The following is a 25,580-nucleotide window of genomic DNA, read 5'->3' as shown; positions in this document are numbered from 1 at the left end:
TTCCTGGTGTGGATGCTCTGGGGGGGGGGGAGGGTTATTATCCTGTCCATTCGTGTCTCAGTCGGCCGAGCCCTCACCTCCAGGTCAGAACTGTATATGTTGTTCAGTGCGATAATGTGTCTTCTTTCTATTCAGTGAATCCTATTCCCCTCAAGATTCCTTATTAAAATAAAAGTTGTCCATCCCGTCAGGCTTAGATACCAGACCTGGGCGCCCTGCTTAATCAACAACAACTTGCATTTATATAGCACCCTCCACGCTGGGCGGCGTCTCAGAGCAAAACAATGGTGGAGCCTGAGCCGGGGGAGGGGGAAGGTGACTGTAGGCGCAGTCGAAAAGGAAGGTCTTCAGGCGCGATTTGAAGATGAGGAAGGAGGGGGTGAGGAGAAAGGGTTGAGGGAGGGAGTTCCAAAGTTTCGGGGCGCAGTGGCTGAAGGCACGGCCGCCAACGGTGGAGAGGAGGATTCGGGGGACGCAGAGGAGGCCGGACCCAGTAGAGCGGAGGCAGCCGGTACTGCTGTGGGGAGAGAAGAGGTTAGAGAGATGGAGGGGAGGTCAAGGAATGGAGGGATTTAAACACTAGAGTGAGGATCTTGAAGTTGATCCGCTCTGTGACAGGAGCCAGTGGAGTTTGGCAAGGACTGGAGTGCTGGGAGAGCTTTACTCTGTATCTACCTAATTCACACTTCTCATGTACATTGGTTTTCCTGGTCGCTCTTCCCTTTAACCTCATCCTGTCCTTGAAACCCACCACCTGCTCCCTGGACCCCATCCCCACTCCACATCTCCCAGCTCCACCTCCTTGCCCCACTTCTCACAGACACCATCAACCTGTCCCTTTCCTCTGGCTCTGTTCCCATTCCCCTCAAAACTGCCACCATCACTCCCACACTGAAAAAACCCTCCCTTGATGCATCGCAGCTATCAAGCTACCGACCCATCTCCAACCTCCCCTTCCTGTCCAAGGTTCTCAAAAGAGTCGTGGCCTCCGAGCTGCGCTCTTTCCTCTCCACCCACTCACTATTCGAACCCCTCCAGTTGGGTTTCCGTGCTGCCCATAGCACAGAAACCGCCCTGGTCAAGGTCGCCAATGGCATCCTGACCATCTGTGACCAGGGCTCCCTCTGCCTCCTCGTACTCCTCGACCTATCAGCCGCATTCGATACGGTCGATCACTCTATCCTCCTCCACCGCTTGTCCTCCCACCTTAACCTTCAAGGCCCTGTCCTTGAGTGGTTTAGGTCGTACCTCTCCCACTGTCTTCATTTTGTCTCTGCAAACGGCTTTTCCTCCACCCCCCGCACTGTCTCGTGCGGTGTCCCTCAGGGCTCTGTCCTCGGTCCCTTCCTCTTCACCCTCTATATGCTCCCCCTGTGGTGACATCATCCGCAAACATGGGGTTAACTTCCACATGTATGCGGATGACACCCAACTCTACCTTTCCTCCTCTACCCTCAACTCCACGACCACCGATGTCCTGACAACTTTCTTCAGCTCAACGTGCGCAAAACTGAGGCCTTCCTGATTGGCTCACGTCAGCGCCTCCGCACCTCGGGCGCTGACACCATCAGCGTCCAAGGCTGCACTCTCCACCTCTCAAAGCCATCAGGAACCTCGGCGTTCTGTTCGACCCTGAGCTGTCCTTTCTTCCCCACATCTGCGCCACAACTGGCACCGCCTTCCACCACCTCCGGAACACCGCCAGACTACGGCACTACCTCACCCCTCACGCGGCTGAAACTCTGGTCCACACTTTTGTCACCTCAAGGCTGGACTATGGGAACTCTCTCCTCGCCGGCCTTCCCGGCCCTCCCTCCACACTGCCGGTCATTCAGAACTCTGCAGCTCGTGTACTGTCCCGCACCAGACACCGCGAGCACATCACTCCCACCCTCGCCCTCTCCCTCACCCTCTCCCTCACCCTTGCCCTCGCTCGCCTCCACTGCTCCCCCTCCCCCAGAGGATCGAATTCAAGATTCTCATCCTCACCTACAAGGCCATTCACGGCCTCGCTCCCTGCTACCTCTCCGACCTACTATTCCCCCTACTTACCCTCCGTTCCTCTGACTCCGGTCTGCTCTACATCCCCTGCCCTAACCGCCCTACCATCAGTGGACGGGCTTTCAGCCTCTCATCCCCGAGGCTCTGGAACTCCATCCCCCAGTGCCTTCGCTGCTTCCTCCCTTTTCTCCTTCAAGGCCGGTCTCAAGACCTTTCTCTTCAGCCGTGCCTTTAGCTCCCCTCTCGACTCTCTACCCCCTCCCTTCCCTCCCCTCACCCTGACCATTTCCTCCCTCCTCGCTCCCTCCCTTCCCTCCCCTCACCCTGACCATTTCCCCCCAATGCTCGGGTCCCGACCCAACTGTCCAGGGCTTTGGGATGTCCTCCCGACGTGAAAGGGGCTCTATAAATGCAATTTTGTTGTTGTTGTTAAAGCTGGGAATGAAACTGATGGCCCCAATGGAGCCACACTCACTCCATCAAATCAACGTCCATTTTGAAACTGGAGACATTCACGCTCTCACATCAGCTGCAGAAACTGTCAAAAGCCCAACACAAACCCACTGAGGCCAAAGGCAGCGTCAATCACATCAGGACATGAACTCTCTGTAACCTTGGTGACTGTTCGTTAATAAAAACAGAAGTTGCTGGGAACACTCAGCCGGAAAGGCTGCATCTATGGAGAGAGGAAAGTGATCTGGGCTTGATTCCTGGGCAGAGCGAAACCTTAGGTAAGTTTCCTTACTCCACACGCCTCTGTTTAACCACACGTAGGAACCCGGTTGTAAGTTGATTGGCGGATTTGCTTTTCTGGGGGTAATAATCCCTTAATAATAATAATCTATGACTGTTTGTTGAACGCTGCTGTGCACAATTGGCTGTCGCATTTCGCCCACAAAATACACTGTCAATTCCCATTACAATATATTCTTGAAGCGTTTTGAGACCTCTTGAAGATGTGATAAGGCGCGATATCAAATGCAAGGATTATTATTATTGGGGTGGTTTCAGCAATACTGCACACTGGCTTCACTGTAGCTCTCGTTACCTCAATCCAGGGTCTCACACAACCTCCTCACTGTCTCAAACGGGGGGTAGGGGGTGTCCCTAAACGCTCCTAACATGTAAACCAGACACAACACGTTGCTTTGCCACTTGTCTCTGTGCCCTCCCTCACTCCCCCTCTCCCTCCCAGGCTGATTTGCTGTCACTTCATGGCCAGGGAGATGACCAAATCCTCCTGATCTGAACAGCAACTGCTGTGAGCTGAGCCCCAGATCCACAGCCACTGGAAGCACGTTCCTCAGTCGGTCTCTCTTTACGTGTTAATGAAAGTGATGGAATACAGTGCAGATTATAGCAGCAATGGGAGTCAATGACTCGACTCCCAGGAAAGCCACAAACACACCACTGCTTCTCAGGGCCCGTACATCTCTAATTGGATTCCTTAATTAAGGAATTCCTCCAGGTAACTGATGGCACAGCACACCGGGGTGCATTAGCCCTCAATCACCGCTGTGATCTTCAGTTTACCTCAGTGAAGATTCCCGTTAGAAATCATACACGCTAAATCCCATTTACACCCAATCCTGTAACAATTTCCACAATACTCTTTGACCAGGACAGCGTTCCGGCTATCCATATAGATAGCAAATTAATAATAATAATAATCCTTGCATTTGATATAGCGCCTTATCATGTCTTTGAGACATCTCAAAGCGCTTCACAGAATAAAGTGAATTAACTGTATATTTTGCGAGTGAAAGATAAATTTCTGTTAGGAAATAATATCGCGGGATACAATATATAGTTTGGAACAACGACATGTCAAGCGACTTTCAGGATGGTGGAAGGCAAACTGGATGGACCATAGTCTTTCCTTTGCCTAGCAAATTCTTATGTTCTTAAATAGTTATTGGCTGGTTACTTCACTGGCCTCTTTGCTGAAACGCAGCCTAGTCAATGGTTACGGAATGATTCTCTGGAGAGGCAGTGTCATTCTGACACTAAATGAAACCAACGATCGACCTGATCTGGAGCCAGGATTTTCAGTGATCTGCAGTGTTTGGCTGAAGTTAACCAGGACCTAAATACGCTCTGTGGCAGGAATGGGAACCGCTGTAAATTATTCACACATTTTGGCATGTGGCTCTCCATCCCAGCCAACTCCCAACCCCAGCACATCACTGAGAATAAATGAAGTGGAATACATAAAAAAAAATTCCCTTCCAAATGGGTTTGAACGAGTTCCAGTCATTTGTGTAATATAATTCAATCCAAATCAAGGGTTTGTTGGTAGTTTCTTTAATTGTCAACCCAAACTTTCATTAATCCACTTCATTAATCCACCTCAATAACTCACCTAAATAACCCACCTCAATAACCCACCTCAATAATAACCCACCTCAATAACCCACCTCAATAACCCACCTCAATAACCCACCTCAATAACTCACCTCAATAACCCACCTCAATAACTCACCTCAATAATTCACCTAAATAACCCACCTCAATAACCCACTGTAAACCACACACCCGGCCCCACTCCCTGTTACCTTTTGTACTTTCTGTCCTTCTTTAATGGTCCTTTTGGTAATTGCCACTATACAAAACATAGTTAGGCTTCAGCTGGAGTACTGCGGCCAAATTCTGGGCACCTTACTTCAGGAAGGACATTAAGGCACTGGAAAGGGTGCAGAGGAGATTCACGAGAATGATACCAGGAATGGGGAACCTTAGCTATGAGGACAGTGGAGAAATTAGGACTTTTCCCATTAGAGCAGAGAAGGTTACGCGGGGACCTGATAGAGGTCTTCAAGATCATGAAAGGTTTCGACAGGCGAGATAGGGAAAAGCTGTTTCCACTGGTAGGTGTGTCTGTGACTCGTGGTCGCAGTCTTAAGATATCTACCAAAAGAAGCACAGGGGAGGTTAGAAGAAATGTTTTCACTCAGCGAGTTGTTGGAATTTGGAATGATCCGCCCGAAAGGGCAGTGAAGTCCGATTCGATAACAGCCTTTAAGAGAGAACTGGATAGGTATCTGGAGAAGACGGGTTTGTGGGGTTATGGGGAGAAAGCTGGTGAGTGGGGTTAGTGAAAGTGACGCTCTGTCAAAGAGCCGCACAGACTCGATGTGCCGAATGGCCTCCTTCTGTGCCGTAACATTCTATGAAATCTATGACATCTATGAAACTCTTAAAGGAGTATCCAACACTTTGTGCCATTATCTTGATTGATGTTCCCCTTTCCTCTCCAAACACAAGACACAAGTGCACTGGCTCTCGTGGACAAGTCAGGTAGAGGGTTGCAGGAGGCCAGCTCTGGGGAGCTGGGATACAGAACTGAGAGAGGATACTGTTTCACTGGAGACGGTTTATTCCATAATAATTACCAGCATCACAATCCCTGTATTTCTCGCCAATATTTTTCCTCTCTCTCTCCCCACAAAGCTCTGACTCCCATTTCCTGCTACTGCAAGATGGTTCCCAGGTATTGTCCAATCTCAGGACTCCCCCTGGACCTATCTGGATTGGGTATAGCAAGCACTATTTCTAAGTTTGCGGTTGACACAAAGTTAGGGAGGGGGTAAACAGTGAGAAGGACAGGAGCCGACTGTAGGAAGGCATAGACAGATGGTAAAATGGGCGACACATGGCAGATGAGTTTCAATGTGGAGAAATGCGGGTAATGCATTTTGGAAGAAAGAATGAGGGGCAATATAGGCGGTAATACAATCTTAAGGGGGGGGTGAAGGAACAGAGAGACCTGGGGGGGCAGGTAAATGAATCCTTGAAGGTGGCAGGACAGGGAGATAGGGCTATAAAAAGGGCATATGGGATACTAAGCTTTATAAATAGGGGCATAGAGTACAAGAGTCAGGAGGTTGTGATTAACCCATATAAACACTGGTTAGGCCTCAGGTAGAATATTGCCCCCAGTTCTGGGCCCCACACTATAGGAAGGATGTTAAGGCATTGGAGAGGGTGCAGAGGAGATTTACGAGGATGGGTCCAGGAATGAGGGACCGTGATGATGAGGAAAGGCTGGAGAGGTTGGGATTATTCTCACTGGAGCAGAGAAGGTTACGAGGACCTAATAGAGGTCTTCAAAATCATGAGGGGATTTGATAGGTTCGAAAGGGAAAACTGTTCCCACTGGTGGGTGTGTCGGTGACTCGAGGTCACAGATTCAAAATAGTCTCTAAAAGAAGCCGAGGGGAGAGGTGAGAAGAAATTTCTTCACGCAGAGAGTTGTTTGAATCTGGAACATTGCCTGAGAGGGCGGTGGAGGCCGATTCGATAACTACTTTTAAAAACGCGGTGGACGGGTATTTGAGGAGGACGGGTTTGCGGGTTATGGGGAAAGGGCCGGGAGTGGGACTGACATTAATTGCTCTATTCAAAGAACCGTACAGACTCGATGGGCCGAATGGCCTCTTTTTGTGCTGTAAAATTCTAAGACTCTGTGATTCTCCCCCTGACCCCGTGTCTCCCCCTGACCCCGTGTCTCCCCCTGGATCCCGTATGACCCCCGGGCCTATATGGCCCCTGGGCCTATGTCTCCCCCGGGCCTGTGTGGTCCCTGGGCCTGTGTCTCCCCCTGACCGTGTATCTCCCCCTGGGCCTGTGTCTCCCCCTGACCGTGTGTCTCCCCCTGGGCCTGTATCTCCCCCTGGGCCTGTATCTCCCCCTGGGCCTGTATCGCCCCCTGACCGTGTATCTCCCCCTGGGCCTGTGTCTCCCCCTGACCGTGTGTCTCCCCCTGGGCCTGTATCTCCCCCTGGGCCTGTATCGCCCCCTGACCATGTGTCTCCACCTGGGCCTGTGTCTCCCCCTGACCGTGTGTCTCCCCTTGGGCCTGTATCTCCCCCTGGGCCTGTGTCTCCCCCTGACCGTGTGTCTCCCCCTGGGCCTGTATCTCCCCCTGGGCCTGTGTCTCCCCCTGGGCCTGTGTCTCCCCCTGGGCCTGTGTCTCCCCCTGACCGTGTGTCTCCCCCTGGGCCTGTGTCTCCCCCGACCGTGTGTCTCCCCCTGGGCCTGTGTCTCCCCCTGACCGTGTGTCTCCCCCTGGGCCTGTGTCTCCCCTGACGTGTGTCTCCCCCTGGGCTGTGTCTCCCCCTGACCGTGTGTCTCCCCCTGGGCCTGTGTCTCCCCCTGACCGTGTGTCTCCCCCTGGGCCTGTGTCTCCCCCTGACCGTGTGTCTCCCCCTGGGCCTGTGTCTCCCCCTGACCGTGTGTCTCCCCCTGACCGTGTGTCTCCCCCTGGGCCTGTGTCTCCCCCTGACCGTGTGTCTCCCCCTGACCGTGTGTCTCCCCCTGACCGTGTGTCTCCCCCTGGGCCTGTGTCTCCCCCTGACCGTGTGTCTCCCCCTGACCGTGTGTCTCCCCCTGGCCTGTGTCTCCCCCTGACCGTGTGTCTCCCCCTGGGCCTGTGTCTCCCCCTGACCGTGTGTCTCCCCCTGGGCCTGTGTCTCCCCCTGACCGTGTGTCTCCCCCTGGGCCTGTATCTCTCACAATGTGGCAATGCCCAGGCCAGGCCGGTAGGACAAGACACGGTACAGGTTCACCCTGAGATGGGCTCTGGCTGAGCTCTGGCACCTCGTCACCACCCAGACCTGAGGCCCTTCAACCACAGTCACAGCCACACTCACTCACACACTCACACCAACACACCCACTCACACCAACACACCCACTCACACACTCACACCAACACACTCACACCAACACACCCACTCACACCAACACACCCACTCACACACTCACACCAACACACCCACTCACAGCAACACACTCACACCAACACACCCACTCACACCAACACACCCACTCACACACTCACACCAACACACTCACACCAACACACCCACTCACACCAACACACTCACACCAACACACACCAACACACTCACACCAACACACCCACTCACACCAACACACTCACACCAACCCACCCACTCACACCAACACACTCACACCAACACACACACTCACACCAACACATTCACACCAACACATCCAGTCACACCAACACAGTCACTCACACAAACACACTCACTCACACCAACACACTCACTCACACCAACACACTCACACCAACACACCCACTCACACCAACACACTCACTCACACACTCACACCAACACACTCACACCAACACATTCACACCAACACACTCACACCAACACATTCACACCAACACACCCACTCACACCAACACACTCACTCACACCAACACACACACTCACACCAACACACACTCACACCAACACACTCACTCACACACTCACACCAACACACACACTCACACCAACGCACTCACTCACACCAACTCACACCAACATGCTCACTCACACCAACACATTCACACCAGCACACCCACTCACACACTCGCACCAACACACACACACTCACGCCAACACATTCACTCACACACTCACACCAGCACGCTCACACCAACACACTCACTCACACCAACACACTCACTCACACACTCACACCAACACACTCACACCAACACACTTACACTAACACAGTCACTCACACAAACTCACACCAACACTCACACCAACAAACTCGCTCACACACTACATCATCACACCCACACCAACACACTCGCTCACACACTCACATCAACACACTCACTCACACACCACATCATCACACCCACACCACATCATCACACCCACACCAACACACTCGCTCACACACCACATCATCACACTCAGACCAACACACTCGCTCACACACTCACATCAACACACTCACTCACACACCACATCATCACACTCACACCAACACACTCGCTCACACAAATACACTCACACACTTACACACTCACTCACACACTCACACCAATACAGTCACTCACACAAACACACTCACTCACACCAACACACTCACTCACACAAACACACTCACTCACACACACGTACACACTCACACCAACACACTCACTCACACAAACACACACTCACACACACTTACACACTCACACCAACACACTCACTCACACAAACATACACTCACACACACTTACACACTCACTCACACACTTACACCAACGCACTCACTCATACAACCGCACTCCAACATGCTCAACTCCAACATGCTCACTCACACAAACACACTCACTCACACACTAACAAACACACACTCACAAACACACTCACTCACACACTAACAAACACACACTCACAAACACACTCACTCACACACTAACAAACACACACTCACAAACACACTCACTCACACAAACACACACACAAACACACTCGCACACACAAACACACTCACGCACACACACAAACACACTGACTCACACAAACACATTTATTCACACAAACACGCTCACACACACAAACACACGCACACAGAAACACACGCACACACAAACACACACTTACACACTCACTCACACACTCACACCAACGCGCTCACTCATACAACCGCACTCCAACATGCTCACTCACACAAACACACTCACTCACACACTAACAAACACACACTCACACACACACTCACTCACTCACACAAACACTCACTCACACACAAACACACTCATTCACACAAACACATACACACACACACAAATACATTTACTCACACAAAAACACAAACACACACGTGCTCACACAAATTTTGTACATGCACACTCACATATACACTCACACACACACACACACATAAAAACACAGACCAGCACAAACACATACTCACACACCCATCTCCAATCCACAAGTGTGCGGCTCGTCAGTCAATGATGTGACCGACTGAAAACACGAGAAGACTTTCTATTCACCCCGAATGCCAATTAAGATAAACCATTACTAAAGCGCAGACATTGCTATTTCCCATTTAGATTTTTATTTCTGCACAAACCGAGCTCCTTGACTAGAGCAGCACTCAGCAATCACTTGCTACCGATTTACCATTTAACATGTCTTCCCGCACCTTCACCACCTCCCGCTCGCTGGCTCCAACACCAGCTTGTGTGTCACTAAGGCTCAGGAGAAAAGGGGCTTTTGTAAAACCCACTGAGCAAACAAGCCTCGGCGCTCATTTATCACATTTAGTATGCGGTCTGACACAATCCATCAAATAAAGCCATTGCCAGCAACTTAGTTCTCTCCCCCAATTACAAATGAGTCCATTAGTCTGTCTACAGCAAAGCCCTCTGTCTCCTCCTGGTAATAGCTTCAGAGATTTCCGCCATAATCATAATGGTTCCCCGAGCAGCCATGAGTGCAGACAGAGGCAGCTCACTGGGTAATGAGCTCTCAGGTCCCACACAGAAAACGTGTAGCCTCATTATTCAGCATTGGTTTCTGATAACAAGAAAGATAAACACTAAAGTGAACATTTTACAGCAACGCAACTGTCAATTTAACCCACTTTTATATCGCGCAAATTTGAAATGAGCAAAATGCAAATACATTAAGCTGTGGTGGGAGTCGGGGGGGCCGGGGAAACATCTCTGATGCGTGCTCTCTACACCCCGTAGAGTGGAGTCCTGTAGCTCAGTGGTTAAAGCACTCGCCTCGCAAGCGAGAGACCTGGGTTTGATTCCCGACAGGGCAAAACCTTGGGCAAGTTTCCTTACGCCTGATAATAATCCCTCAAGGAAAAAAGTGAGTCCAGGAAGGAGAGGATGGATGATGCGAGCCATGCTACATTCCCACTGGGGACAGATTTGCTCACCAGCTTTACACTAACGACCCAGGACCCTACACATGCCAGGATCTGGCCTAACACTCAGTGACTCACTGTTTAGTCAACTCGCAAACCCCACCAGCAGGTCACATTGAATGGCTGAACTTCAGTCACTGATGGTTGGACAATCAGGTGGGGGTTTGAAGCAGCTTCGTCCCTGATGAGACTCTATACCAAATTCAAGCATTATTATTATTATTACCATTATTATTATTATAACAACAGTCTTGGAGTCATCATAACCTGTGCTGTGTTCAGACAAAGTTAATGGGATCAATGGTGGCCAAGTAAATGAAAATTGTATTACAAATCTGATCAAGCTATCAAGAAATGTGAGATAATTTCCCATGAGTTCTCTGCCTAACACTGAACACAATCTAAAATAGCCAGCTCGCTCCAGTGTGATGCTCTAACCAGGGTGAGCAGTCAGGCAGCTTTCTGGAATGTTGACCTAACATGATTGTTAGTGAAAATAATATCGCAGTGTGGCTGTAGGCACATGGGAACAGGAGGAGGCCATTCAGCCCCTCGAGCCTGTTCCACCATTCTATATGATCATGGCTGATCTGTACCTCAACTCCAATTACACGCTGCTTGCCCCGTATCCCTTGATACCCCGACCTGACAACCATCTGTCCACCTCAGTCTTGAAGCTGTCAATGGATCTCACCATAATCCACAGCATTTTGGGGGAGATTCCAGATGTCCACTACCCTTGGGGTGAAAAACTGCCACCAGTTACAGCGCTCCCTCTGACACAGTCTCTCTCTGACACACTCTCCTTCTGCACTGACACACTTTCCTGCTTCTGCTATTTTGCCACCCAACACAATATTCCCGCACTGCCTCTTGTTCAGTCCTGTGTGTGTGTGTGATTGTGTGTGTGAAACATAGGAGCAGGAGGAGGCCATTCAGCCCCTCGAACCTGTTCCGCCATTCTATAAGATCGTAGCTGATCTGTGCCTGAACTTGATACCTGTACCTGATATTTATTCAAAATACAAATAAAACACAAAGCTGGTATGATTGCTGGAAAGGTGTAAGAGACGATGGAGATATCAGCGGAGACACAAGGAAACCTGCAGGGAAGGCCTCACTGCCGACTGGCAACATCTCGACGGGCTATTTTACTCAGCAAGTGAGCAGCGATATTTTCAGTGCAGTGAGGCGACACAACCAGACCAGGGTTTGTACTGACTGTAATCGTGGCTGTAAATTAAGGACTTTCCATTTCCCCTGTCAGGGCCCTGACAGCAGAGGTGCAGGTTAAATTGCACGAGGCAGGAGAAATAATTCCAGTGTGAAGCCAAGCGTGCTTCTGGCTCGGCTAATACCAACATATCGGTCAGTGGCAGCACAGCCCAGCACCAAGACACACAGGCACTGGGCGCACGGCACACACAGCCCATCACCTCACACAGCCCATCACCTCACACAGCCCATCACCTTGCTGAGAGGTGCCAGGGCCACTCAGGTGTGCCTCAGTAAGCTTGCCTCAGGCTCTCTCTCGAGCGTGCGCTGGGAGGACCGGGTAACATTTTAATACACTCTGTGGGACAGTCATGTCATACTTTGTTACACCAAATCATGGCAGATATCTGCAGTGGTAAAATGGAGCTGTAACGCTCTTTCCTCCTAACCCTGGCTGACAAGAATGATGTACGACTACCATTAGCAGGAAAATATCACTTCAACTAACCCATGATCCGACTCAGCTCAGGGTCATATTCTCCAGAAGGAACAAATTACATTCCCAAAGTAAATACAAATTTTCTACATGAAATGGGTATAAAGCAGGGAAAAGGGTGATATGTTACCTATGACAACACACTGCAAAATGACATTGGTGATAAAGTACTTGACAAATCATTGCCTGACAGGACATTGTGGCACAATCAGCTCCCACCTTGGCCTAGTGAGCTCTCTCGCCTGTAAACACCATCCTCCAGCCTCAGCTACAACAGCCTCAATAAGCTTTCCTGTTCCCTACTCTCTGCCCTCTCTCACACAAACACGCAGAGCCACCACTGCTCTCCGTGAGGACACTGTGCATTTAACATAAGGCACCGAATGACTCAAGTAATACACATCTTGCTGTAAATTACCTTTGCATCTTAAGAGACCAGTGTAGAATTGCCTTCGACTGAACAAAGAAACAAAGCAGGCCATTGCTGGCCTTTCTTGATGAGCTTAACCTGGAGGCCACATAGAGCAGTGCGATACAGTGCTGCCGGCCCTCCTCACAGCCTCACTCAAACTGAGAGGAGTCGGGATGGGATGCACCTTGCAACACTCCAAATATACTGCTGCATTTATCTCGTAAAATCAGAATTGTACAGCACACAAGGAGGCCACTGTGCTTGGACCGGGTCCATTTACTTGACGCCTACCCCCACCCCACCCCCCACTCCGGTCATCCCCTCCCTTCCCTGCCATTCCCTTTAATACTTTTCAAATATTTATCCACTTCCCTTTTAAAGCTACCCAACTCCCCATGAACCTGCACAATATCATATGGCCTTCTGTGCATCTTAAAAAGCATCAGCTTTCAAATTAATAATAATAATAATAATCCTTGCACTTGATACAGCGCCCTATCATGTCATTGAGACGTTTCAAAGCACTTCACAGGATATACTTTAAAGTGTCGTGACTGTGTACTTTGTGGGCAAAATGCAGCAGGCATTGCAATGCCCCACAAACAGCCATGGAATGAGTGATCTTAACGTTCACTTGAACATGCAGATAGGCTCTTGGATTAACATCTCATCTGAAACTCGGTGCCTCCGGCAACACAACACATCCCAGCACTACACTGGAGCGTCACAGAGCTCCATGTAATTCCAAGTCCCGACTTGAACCCACCACCTTCTGACTCAGAGACGAGAGTGCTACCACTGTGCCAGCCCACACATTATTAATAATAATAATCCTTGCATTTGATACAGCACCTTACCATGTCTTCAAAGTGTCTCAAAGTGCTTCACAGAATATACTGTAAAGTGAATTGACTGTATATTCGTGGGCGAAACGCAGCAGCCAATTGCGCACAGCAGTGTCCCACAAACAGCCGTGGCCAAATTATTATTTATTTATTTATGTGTTTTTTGCTTAATATTTCTTTTCTAAAGGTTAATCTGCAGATCAATCTTCCCTCCTTTTACCAATACTCATTAAGATTCAATGTAAGAAATTTCCAAATTTCTGCACAGTCTTAAGACTAAATGGTTTCACAAAGAGACCAGGTGGGTCTCGGGATGGACTTGTGCACACTCATCCGTGTGCATATGCACTAGTGTGCACACCTTACACATATACACACACACACAGATATCCACACAGCATTTGGTAACTACAGTAACCGCTTCATATCAGTCAAAGAAAAACTAATAAAAGTCCTGCTTTTATAACGTGTACTTTACCTGTCAACCAACAACCCATTAAACTGTCACAGCTGAGCACTCGCTCGTACAGGTCACTGTTTACAATGACAGGGCGATGCGAGACGGGTGAGCCCACACACACAACTGTCTGTCAACATAAAAACCACAGCCAAACAACTGGCGTCTCTGGGAAACCTGCTCAGGCCCCGTCACCCGCATAAAGCGGCTTCTCGGAAGAGCAGGCTTTCATTTTCTGATTTAAAGAAAATCAAACAATTCCCATTTGACTCCGGATCAGGTGGCAACGACCGAATCAGCGAATGCTGAGTGCTGGGAAAGTGGTGGAGTCTGATTGAACGTACAGGTTTCACGCTGGCACAGCAGAGGGTGGGAGCCCCACACGAGGTCTGGCTGTATAATGAATGTTATTGAATAAGTTACACTTAGTCTCACTCCAACGCTAACCCCAAACTCAGTAACAACATTGTCCTCTCAACGAGTGAGGCAAAGTCAAGGGTGGTTTTCAGCACTCTGAGAGAGGAAAGCCTGAGTAACAGAGAACGTTACTGGTCTGTGTTCCAATCCCAGGCCATCAACTCAAGGTGCAGAACATGAGGCACAAAATATCCTGTTGGGGGGGTGTGCTGTGGGGGGAGGGGCTGTGGGAATTATTTGGCTTTGCGGAGCCTCTGGTGAAGACAGGAACAAAAATATTTACACAATGTCTATCACATCAGGACAACGCTTCATACCACTGCCTGGGCCTCACGGTGGAGGTGGTAGGGGTGGGAGCCAGAGGGGGTGGGGGAGTAGGTGGGAACCGGAGCGCATGGGGGAGGGGTTGGGAGCCGGAGGGGTTTGGGGAGGGGCTGGAGGCCAGAGGGGGTGGGGGAGGGTGGGAGCCATAGGGGGTGGAGAGAAGATTGATGACCATAAGCACGGACAGAAAGGTAGGTGTTTAGTCAGGCCCTGAGCAAGGGGAGGGAGGCCGGCCAGAGGGACCCCTGAATGGGGTTCCAGAGAGCGGGGGCAGAATCTGCCGCTAATGTTGGGGTACAGTGGGTGGGAGACACGAGGTGCAGTGTGTATCCAGGCAGCATGTGCTTGAGGTGAATAGACACTGACATGAGTCAAGCCTCTATCTGCTCAATGTTCGAGTGAAGAAAGTTGGAGATCAGCCAGGACTTGGTGCCTGATAGACGATTGGAGCTATTGAATCCGAACCTACGTGATTCAATAATGAGTGTTGGAAGGGCAGACGTGTGAGTCGATGCCCTACGGACGGTTTTAACCAGGCAAGTTGGATCAGCATAATGGCGTTGCGATGAATAAACCATATTTTTGGATTTGAAGTCCATCTCTGAAATGCACATTATTTTCTTGGTGTGAGCTCTCCTTGTGGAGATTTGCAAAGTAATCGATGCAGTGAAGATGTGTAGATAAGGGAATGGAGCAACAGCTGAATAAACAGGCTGCTGTAACTCCACACCTTCCCCACCAGCAACACAACGTGTGGAAACGATTATTAATTCAAATTATTCATCTTTATTTATGATGCCCAGCTGCTGGGACTTCTTAAGTTACAGAAATGTGCCTTTTAGTACAGAGCGTTCCCATCACAGAGCACGCAGTGTGTCCCCTGTGTCAGATCCACACAATATATGGCCCTGTCCAGACTCTCACATTCTGCATCTGACTGCATTTATGGGTCTCACTCTCCCTTTACACTTTAAATATGAAACAGCTCTACACTAATGCTCCATTACATGTGTGCTCAGCACCAGCAACACAGCCAATTACTAACATTTGTCAAGTTTCATTTAGAAATCTTTCTGCAGCTCCAGATCCTATCTACTGAATATTTTGCTCTTTGCAAAACGTTAACAGAATTGGCAATAAATCCTGTGTAATTCTTCCCTATCACATTATATACCACGGCCAATCATTTCATTTCCTTTACCCGTTCTACTCAACACTGTCCCTCTCCCTCCCTTGGAGAGGCTTTCACCAGCCCTTTCCATACCTCCCCTGTGGTCATTCTGCACGCGTCAGCCTCTAAGATATGCGTGTGTTGGCAGAGAATTCTTCTCCAGAGACGAGCCAGCAGAGCTGAATCTCAATGCTGTCATCACCCAACCTTCACACATGTCCACCTTCCAGCAGGAGGTTTCTGGATAATCAGGAGCACGATTCCTCATGAGATTCAAGGAAGGGTGGTGGAGGGAAAGTGACCACAAGAGCGGTCAAAAAAGAAGGTGTTGAGATGGGCCTTGAAGGAGGCAAGGGAAAGGGTGAGACGGAGGGACTCTGGGATAGAGGGTTGGGGCAGAAAGATTGAAGGTCTGACCTCCGATGGTGGAGCGGGCAGGGTGGGGAACTTGGGGATGGCCAGTGCCTGTAGAGCAGAGGGACGGACAGGTTGGTGAAAGTTTAATAGGTCCCAGAGGTGGGGAGGAGCAATCGGAGATCAGTCTGTTCATCTCAAACAAATGGAAACCCAAATCCCAGCTTGCCCACGTGTAATCCGTATCCGGGGTGAGTTACAGGGAGGGCCGGGTGGAACTGTGACATTCCACTCACCATCATTCTGCCCCCAATAGCACGGGGCCATCTGCTTGAAGGATTCCTAAATATTCCTACAGTCTGCAAACACGCATTGCTAAATATTACATAACTCAAGGCAAACGTAGCCACAATGGGAGGCACGTCACTATGTATAGAGGGGCTGAAGCCAAACCACAGCCAGCCCTGACCTGAGCCTGGAGCCCCTTCACGCTCTCGCTCGGAAGCCTCAATAAACAAAGCTGAAGGACCGAACTCTTACAGGAAAATGGGAGAGGGAGAAAAAAATGTCTGCGGATAGGAGTGTTACCACAACAGCTCGTGTAGTGGAATCTAGGGCTGGAACATGGCACAGGGAGTCAGTGGGAGAGTGGAATTAGAGTATGTGCCTCATGTGGAGGAAAGCACTAGAGCAGACCTGGCCTGGGTAATGCTGTAACATTCTATGATTTTATAACTTTCTGTTCATTCCAAGCTCTGCTACTATAACAGGAGTCTCGTCCCAGCCAGCTGTGGATCTGAAAATGTATCTGAATTCTTGCATTAAGACCATCAGGTCACCATTGGTCCATTCATGGTTCACCACATTGTCTAAATACCAACGCAAGCAGTGCTCTGTGCAGGACTGAGCCAGTCGTGATGTAGTGTGTGGCTTTATGCCACACTTCAGTAGGGTTGAACCAGGAACAGAACTGTTACCAATATTCAGGCAGAATAATGTTTTTATATTAGACTGCGCGTGCAGGCAATCAAAACATCCAGCAAACGCAACATACAAAAACTCGCAGCAATGAGAAAGTGGATAAAACGTAGGCATCTAATTGGACTTTGTTAATAACCTGAGCCACACGAGTGGCCTCACACACACTGAGCACAGCCCAGCCCAGTGGAGCAAACAGTTTCAACGCTTAAACCCTAAACTCATTTAGATAACCGCATGAAACCCAATCATTGTTATTAAATGAACAGAATTTCATAATCCCCAAACATTTCCAATTCAGATTAATTACTGGCAATGTGATAAGTGTTAGCAATTTTCACCTTGCTTGGCTTCCAGTGACAGTTGTGATTATTTTCTGTTGGCATTTGCTCAAGCTACAATTCACCACCTCGCTGATCCTTTTGCTAAAACTGTTTCCTCTTTGATATTTCAGCTGAACATTCGGAGGCGAGTGTGGTTCAGCAGAGCAGAGCACACACACCTAACTAACAGAGCACACTGACTCCCGTCAGAAACACAGCCAGATTTACTCAGACCACAGGAGGCAGCAAGCGATCGATTCCTTACTCCCATCTCTCTATGTGTCAGCTGCTAACCAGAGACACAGGTTGGCTGTTCCATCCAACAATGCCTTTGCCAATCACTTCAATTCTGGTCACCAAATACTGACCTGGCAGTGATCTACAGGGCACACATTGTACTGCCCTTCACTGAACCAAAGAAAATGGTGTATTTTAACCACCCGTAACTATCTTCATCTCAGTGGTACTTCCTCCGTGACAAAAAACACTCACAAGGGAACACCAATGCGATTGAGAATTGCTCAAGAATAAACTGAAACGTACCTTCTCATCTGGATCACTTTCACTGTCGCACTGAAACAAAAAGGAAAGAAACATTAGCCAAAAGCAACAGTTATGTACGAACTATCAAAGTCGAGCCAATAAACATCTTTATGCTTGGCCGGTTTCTAACTCTAACTTGTGTCGGCCAAAACCCTGAAAGTGTCCGTTTTGATTCCTGGTGGCTCGACTTAGCCTTGCTCCTAACAGTGGTCACAGAGTGAATATTTTACACTAAGGCCTCAGGCCACTCACTGCTCGGTCGATTAAATATAGAAATGTTTCTGAACGACGTGGTGCCAAACAGAAGCTGAAAGCCTTTCATCCTCTGATGCTGCTCAGACATCACACATTTTGGGAGCTGTGGTGTGACTGATGGCCTGCTGAAGGCCCCTCTCACACAGGGCAACGTCTCACTCCCGAGCCTCAGTTTCCTATGGTTGCAGTGCATCAGACACACAGAGACTATGGAGGTGCCAGTACTTGGGACAGTGGCCACTGTGGGCGAGGAGGTGGTATAGAGAGGATGCCGACAGTCAAATCACAAACCTCCATCCCTTTACCCTTCCTTCTGGGCATGTTAATATCGTCTGTGCCTGTTAGGGATGCTGAGGTCCTCTAACCCCCAACCTCCTCGCATCTTAATGAACCAGTGATTAATAAACCAAGTTTGTGTGTGTGTGTGTTGTATCAGGCACATGGTTGCACCGCTGTGCTCCCTTCTCCTAAACCCGTGGGATTTGTGCGGTCTTCTCGCCCAGCCCCTGGCGCGAAGCTCCCATCAGCGCCGAGCAGCTCTGGCATAGGAGTAAGGAGTAAGGAAATGTTTGATGACGATTGAAGCTAACCTCCACTTGACAGCTAGCTAAGCTGCAGGCTAAGAATGGAAGGATCAGAATACTTTTATTCCGAGGAGCTTATCTCATCAAAGGCTGGGTAAGCTGACAAGATCTCTCTGTTTAAAATAAAATAAAGGATTTGAATTGAGCAGCAAGCTTGATTGGAGTTCACCGAGGGTGATGAAGACTGATGGTTGATTCATCCAACCACCAAGACTGACAGAAAATCCAACCAATCACCAGGGAGACAATGTCATGTAGAATTATGAAATTTAGCACCGAGCAAATTTCTACAAACAGCTATGAAGTAATTGATAGAAACATAGGAACAGGAGGAGGCCATTCAGCCCCTCAAGCTTGTTCCAGCATTCTCTACGATCATGGCTGATCTGTACCTCAAGTCCAATTATCCGCCTTTATCCCGTATCCTATGATGAACTCCAGTGGCACTTCTCCACGACAAAATAATGATAGTTATGATGACCCTCTATAAAACACTGGTTAGGCCTCAGCGAGAGACTGTGTTCAGTTCTGGGCCCCACACTTTAGGAAGGATGTCAAGGTCTTGGAGAGGGTGTGAAGGAGATTGACCAGAATGGTACCAGGAATGAGGGACTTCAGTGATCAGGAGAGGTAGAGAAGCTCGGATTATTCTCCTTGGAGCAGAGAAGATTAAGAGGAGACTTAATAGAAGTTTTCAAAATTACAAGGGGATTCGATCGGGTGAACAGGAGAAACTATTTCCACTGGCGGGTGGGTTGGTAACCCGAGGACACCGATTTAAAATAGTTGTTAAAAGAAACAAAGGGAGATGAGGAGAAATTTTTTCACACTGCGAGTTGTTGGGATCTGGAATGCATTGCCTGAAAGGCTGGTGGAAGCCGATTTGACAATAACTTTTAAGAGAGATGCAGATAATTATTTGGGGAGGACAAGTTTGTAGGGCTATGGGAAGAAAGCGGGGAGTGGGGTTGATCAGAGCTATGGGGAGAGAGCGAGGTAGTGGGGTTGAAGTGGAAGCTCTTTTCACTGAGCCGGACAGACACGATGAGCCGAATGGCCTCTTTCGGTGCTGTATAATTCTATGATTCTATGATCCCTTGATACCCTGACCTAACAAATATCTATCCACCTCAGTCTTCAAAATGTGAATGGTTCCAGCCATAATCCACAACCATATCGAATCTCTTTATTATTTTAAAAACCTCAATCAGATCAACCCTCAACCTTCCGAACGCAAGGGAATACAGGCCAAGTTTATGCAATCTGTCCTCATAATTTAACCCTTAAACCCTGGTATCATTCTGGTGAATCTGTGTTGCACCTCCTCCAGAGCCAATATATCCTTCCTGAGGTGAGGTGCCCCAAACTGAATGCAGTACTCCAGATGGGGTCTGACCAACTCTATACAGTTGAAGCATCATTTCCTCTCCTTTATATTCCAGGCCCCTTGAGATAAGGACCAACTTCCCATTAGCTTTTTGATAACCTTTTGTACCTGTGAGCTTGTTTTTGGTCATTTGTGAATGTGGACACCAAATCCCTTTGCTCCTTCACAGTTCTTAATTTCTCATCATTTAGAAAATATTCTGTTTTGCTATTTTTGGATCCATAGCGGATGACTTCACACTTCCCCATATTGAATTCCATCTGCCAGTTTTGCCCCCTCACTTAATCTATCTATCTTTGTAACTTCCTGCTCTCATCTACACAATTTACTGTGTCTCCTTCGTAGTATCTGCAAATTTGGAAATAAACCTTTCTACTCCTTCATCCAAGTCAGTTATATATATATATATATATCGTCCCTACTCTCTGTTAACTGGAAGATTGGTAGGAGAAACGCTCTTCACTTCTCAAATATAGGGTAATGCCATGGGATCTTCAATGTCCACCTTAAAGAGCAGGCAGACAGGTTAACCTCTCATCACAATACTGCCATCCCCAGCATCAGCACTGCAGCCTCATCTTGGAATGTGAGCTCACAACCTTCCAACACAGAGCTGAGCATTCAACGGCTGAGCCAAGTCTTACAATTTCACAAGTAAAACCTCCTCCCACAAAAATTGTCATTTTTATCCACCAAACCTCACAACTGCTTATTTCCCACAAATCATCAGCGTGGCTGGGACCCGGAGGCAGTTCTATCTCTGATCGTTCTGCAAGCAAACCGAGATCAGGCCATTGGATGATTGACGGGCTGTGAATCAGCGTCATTGCACTCAGCTCCTGATAAAAGCCTTTGGTGCTTTGGAGAGCTCAATCTCTGGCACAGAATCACACGCTGAGCTGCAACCAGCACATCAGGCATATTGCCATTGCATTTGTAATTCCCCCCCACCCTACCAGAGCACAGTGATCAGCTCTCGTCAGAGATCGATGTTCTACAGCAGCTTATAGATTATAAATTATGGAAAGGCAATAAAATAAATTGTGCAAAACACTTCAAACACTTGCGTGAGTGGGGCCTAAGTGCATTTAAAAAACAAGAGCTGTACTTAAAGAAGAACCGTCTCTACACTGACTACAAAGACTGTAACTGGACCTCTCTGTTTTGCTGTTGATGTTTTGATCTGATGTTCTTACAAGGTTTGGGTTCTTACTGCTGGCCTTCGGATGAGACATTAAAGCAAGGTAGGGTCTGCTGTTTGGGTCACTACTGGACAAGAGAAGGGAGTTTCTCCCAGTCCCAGCCAATGTCACATTATCCTCCAGATAACATTGGTCATTCACTTCACGGCTATTTGTGGGACATTGCTGTGTGGGATGGGACAGGCAGGGGTGAAGTGAAGGTTCAATTTGCCCACCATGAGGCGGTACATGGAGCAGAAGCTCAGGGAAGGTCAGAGCGAGGAGAGTTTAGCAAGAAAGGAAGTGTTTGAAGTCAGCAGACAATGGTTAGACGACATCATTTCCAATCTAAATTTTGTGTGAATGTAGTAAATCTGCTCAAATCACTCAGGACTATTTTGTGATATTCGGATGAAGTGCTAATTGCAGATTCCCTTTTATGATGTTGGCAAAAAAGCTAAATTGTGATTTCTGAAAGTCACTAAAGTACAAACATGGCATCTTGGAGATCTGGACATCCTGATGCAAGTCAGGTTTGGATTCAGATTTACTCCAAATTATGGGATTGTGAATGCATAAATTCAGAATTATTACCAGGAAGTGTTGAATATTGTCAACAACAACTTGCATTTATATAGTGAGCAGTGTCTGAGCACTTAACAGCAGTGTGTTTGTGGTCTGACTCAGAGCAGGACAGAAGGAGACACTGTGACATTCTTGTATGTCACCGCATATTGGTACATCTACAGGGAAAGAATCTTTAATTACCACCTTAATAGTGTTTGAAATTGGATTTTGAAAAAAAAACGATGCATGGAATTTACATCCTCCGCTCACATCTTTCTTACAGGATCTTCAAAGTGAATCTTTAATAAACTCATAAAATTTTTGAAGGCTCAATCGTTTTAAAAATGTATGACAAGTCCTTTGATTTCTGATGGCTGTGAATTAAGTCAGGAGACGATGCCAAAGGGACAGACCCTCACAGCGGCGTAAAGGCCATTCCCCGGCTCGCTTAGAAAAACATTTTACATAATTTAACGCAAAATCAAATTGCTACCTAAAAAAAGTCACATCACTGGACAAAGCACATTTATATTGTTGTTCCCAGCCCAAACTGACCAACCAAGAACTCCAGAGGCCCAATAGCCATATGGTCTGAGCCTTAAGATTTTGGTCATAAAATCAAGCAGGTGTTTGGGAAATTCTTCCATCAGTTTTAATTTAAGAGGCTGTTTATTTCCTGTAAGTCTTTTTAAGAACCGGCTTCCAAATTGATACTAAATTTAAGAATTTGCAAAACTCCTGTCATGTTTGAAGGCCAAAACAGGTGAATTTTTAGGGTTTTGTAATAACAGAACCACAGGACGTATGATCAGATCAAGGTTGCGAGGGAAAAGCTAAACGATGCTTGATGGCCCTCTTTGTGAGTAACCAGAGTGTTGTGAAGGGGCAGCACAGATCACTTTGCTCAATACTAAATGGCTTTTACACTCCATAGCAGACTGTCTCACTGCTATAATTCATGGAAAGTGCATTTTATTCTTCAAAGCAAAACTGTATTTCCAAACACGGAAATCGTTAATGTTTTGTGAGCCATTAAAAAAAATTGGCTCTTTTTGCTTTCCTGTTGTGTCCAGTGCTGCGACTGCCTCTCTGTGAGCACACACAGGAATGGGTGGCCTACCTTGTGAAGCAGACATTAGTGGAAGTCCACAATCGCTCAGTGCAGAGTGCCATAGCTTATTACTTTAAAGGAAAAGCAGATCAGTAGCGACGGGAAGCAGAATTGACTATTTTGCAGCCTGACTTGATGATGATTTAATCAACTGAACTTCTTTCAGTTCTCATCCCCGCAGCTGTCTCTTCACAGGTGCTCCTGAACGAGGCTTCTGCACAGGCAGACAGAGCACAGCGGCAATTGCTGTCGTCCCTTTTAAGCAAGTGATATGTAAATCCTGGACACAAGACTGCTTTCAGATCTCTGGCAGCACTAGAACTGAGAGGCAAGGATGAGGAGTCCAAACCCATTCCAACACAACCAATTGTCCTGGTTAGGAAAGGGAAGCTGGTGTCCTGGTTAGGAAAGGGAAACTTGTGTTTGATTGTGAAATGGAATTACCTTGGAACGTTACAATGAAATAGGTCCAGAAAATGGACATGGCTGAAATGACACAGAAAAACCACACTTCATCATTTTAACATCTTCAGCCTGGCCAGACATAGCACAACACAACAAGGCTCCTTTACAATGGGACATGATACTGAGGGTTAAGGAGTTAAATTAAACTCTATTCCCTTGAGTTTAGAAGGTTGGGGAGTGATGTGATTGAGGTTTTTAAAATAATAAAGGAATTCCATATGGTAGATACAGATCAACCATTTCCTCTGACGGGAAAAATTCAAAACAAGGGGCATAATCTTAAAATTAAAGCCAGGCCATTTAGGAGTGAAATCTGGAGGCAGTTTTTCACCCAAAGGGCAGTGGAAATCTGGAACTCTCTCCCCCAAAAGGCTGTGGATTATAGCTGGATCCATTCACATTTTCAAGACAGAGGTAGATAGATATTTGTTCGATTTAGGGTATGGGCGGGTAATTGGACTTGAGGTACAGATCAGCCATGATCTTACAAAATGGTGGAACAGGCTCAAGGGGCTGAATAGTCTAATCCCCTTTCTATGTTTCAAAGCATTACTGTGCGCAAATGGCTGCCATGTTTGCCCACAAGTCAGTCACTCCCTTTTAACAATATACGAGAGGCTGTGAATTGTTTTGAGACATCCTCTCAACGTGAAAGGCACTATACCTATTGTAAGTATTATTATTTAACATTCTATAGCAGCATTAAGAGCTAATACGCAATAAAGAAAACAGTTTCTCTCCAGAAACAAAGAGTTAATGGTGCAGATTGGCAGATAAGCTTGCTGTGAGTGTGGGAGGGTGTGAAGGATGGAGCACCATTGCCAGGGTCCAAGCCGAGAGAGACAATTTGATGTGTTGCTGTCAGGGGCCTTATAAAAGCCAAGCACCCTGATGCTTTTCTGATGTGAACAGCCACATTGCAAAATGGTTTTAGTCTCTCACTGTGTGAGGCTCCATCTGCCACTGAGCCACAGTGCTGTCGTCTGCCTGCCAGTCACAGCTTGGATTAAAATTAGCTGGGGAGGAGGCACTCAGTGTGCTAATTACATTTTAATCATTAGAAATGTGTTGGCAAATCAACCCTTGATTGTCATCTCTGAGCCCATCTTCCTCCAGCTGAGCCCAGGACCTGAGCACAGCCCTGCTGAGCACCTCGCTGCCTGATGTGGATCTGCTGATGGGTTTTCCCAGCCGGCCCTGCTGCTCAGGACGATTGAGAAACGTTATTAAACAGCCACAAGACTCTTTTCAAATCGGCGCGGCTTGAGCTCCATCCGTTCTTGCGTCTCTATATTTAGAGTAATTCAGCCACTTAACCCACCGCAGCTTTGACCAAAAAAAACCCTGAAGCTTGTTGCAGTCACACTGTGGTGCTCAGTTTACTGGTGCCATCTCTCTTCTGTCTCCAGAACCCTCACAATCATTTACAAAGACAGATACACTGTGCCACTGGAATCATTCTCTCTAAGGTTCCCTCACACTAACATATTCCATCATCTGCCTTTTAACCCTTCATGGTCAACTTGCTGAACTGATGCAAAGTTACGAATGCGTGGTAGAGGCAAAGGGAGAAATGTGAGAGCTGACACTCACTTTGCTGCTCATTCAGCAGAGGTGCAGGCATTTGGAAATACTCATGTTCTATTGACTTGGTGCAGCACCAGCAGACACGATAGGGACAGAGCAGGGAGGTAGCGTTACAGCAAATATCTCAAGTGCGGAGCTAGCAATACATCTCACACCTTCTGTCCCTCTGGGTCTCAGCACTTTGTGTGTGAAGGAGTTGCCTTCTCTGGGTCTACACTGG

The 25,580-nt window shown here is 47.9% G+C and overlaps 1 protein-coding gene across 1 annotated transcript in view; it reads right to left on the bottom strand.

The window, feature by feature from the left end:
• Positions 1 to 25,580, bottom strand: part of auts2a (activator of transcription and developmental regulator AUTS2 a) — a 174,366-nt gene that overhangs the window by 42,267 nt on the left and 106,519 nt on the right. The window contains exon 5 of the mRNA XM_042338545.1: positions 18,224 to 18,253. Within this exon, the coding sequence (XP_042194479.1) occupies positions 18,224 to 18,253 (30 nt within the window). The remainder of the gene's footprint in view (positions 1 to 18,223; positions 18,254 to 25,580) is intronic.

This window comes from Callorhinchus milii, unplaced genomic scaffold (genome assembly GCF_018977255.1).
Source record: "Callorhinchus milii isolate IMCB2004 unplaced genomic scaffold, IMCB_Cmil_1.0 Scaffold10, whole genome shotgun sequence".
Taxonomy (NCBI): domain Eukaryota; kingdom Metazoa; phylum Chordata; class Chondrichthyes; order Chimaeriformes; family Callorhinchidae; genus Callorhinchus; species Callorhinchus milii.
The sequence above is the reverse complement of the archived record's forward strand: the minus strand, read 5'-3'. Positions and strand labels throughout refer to the sequence as shown.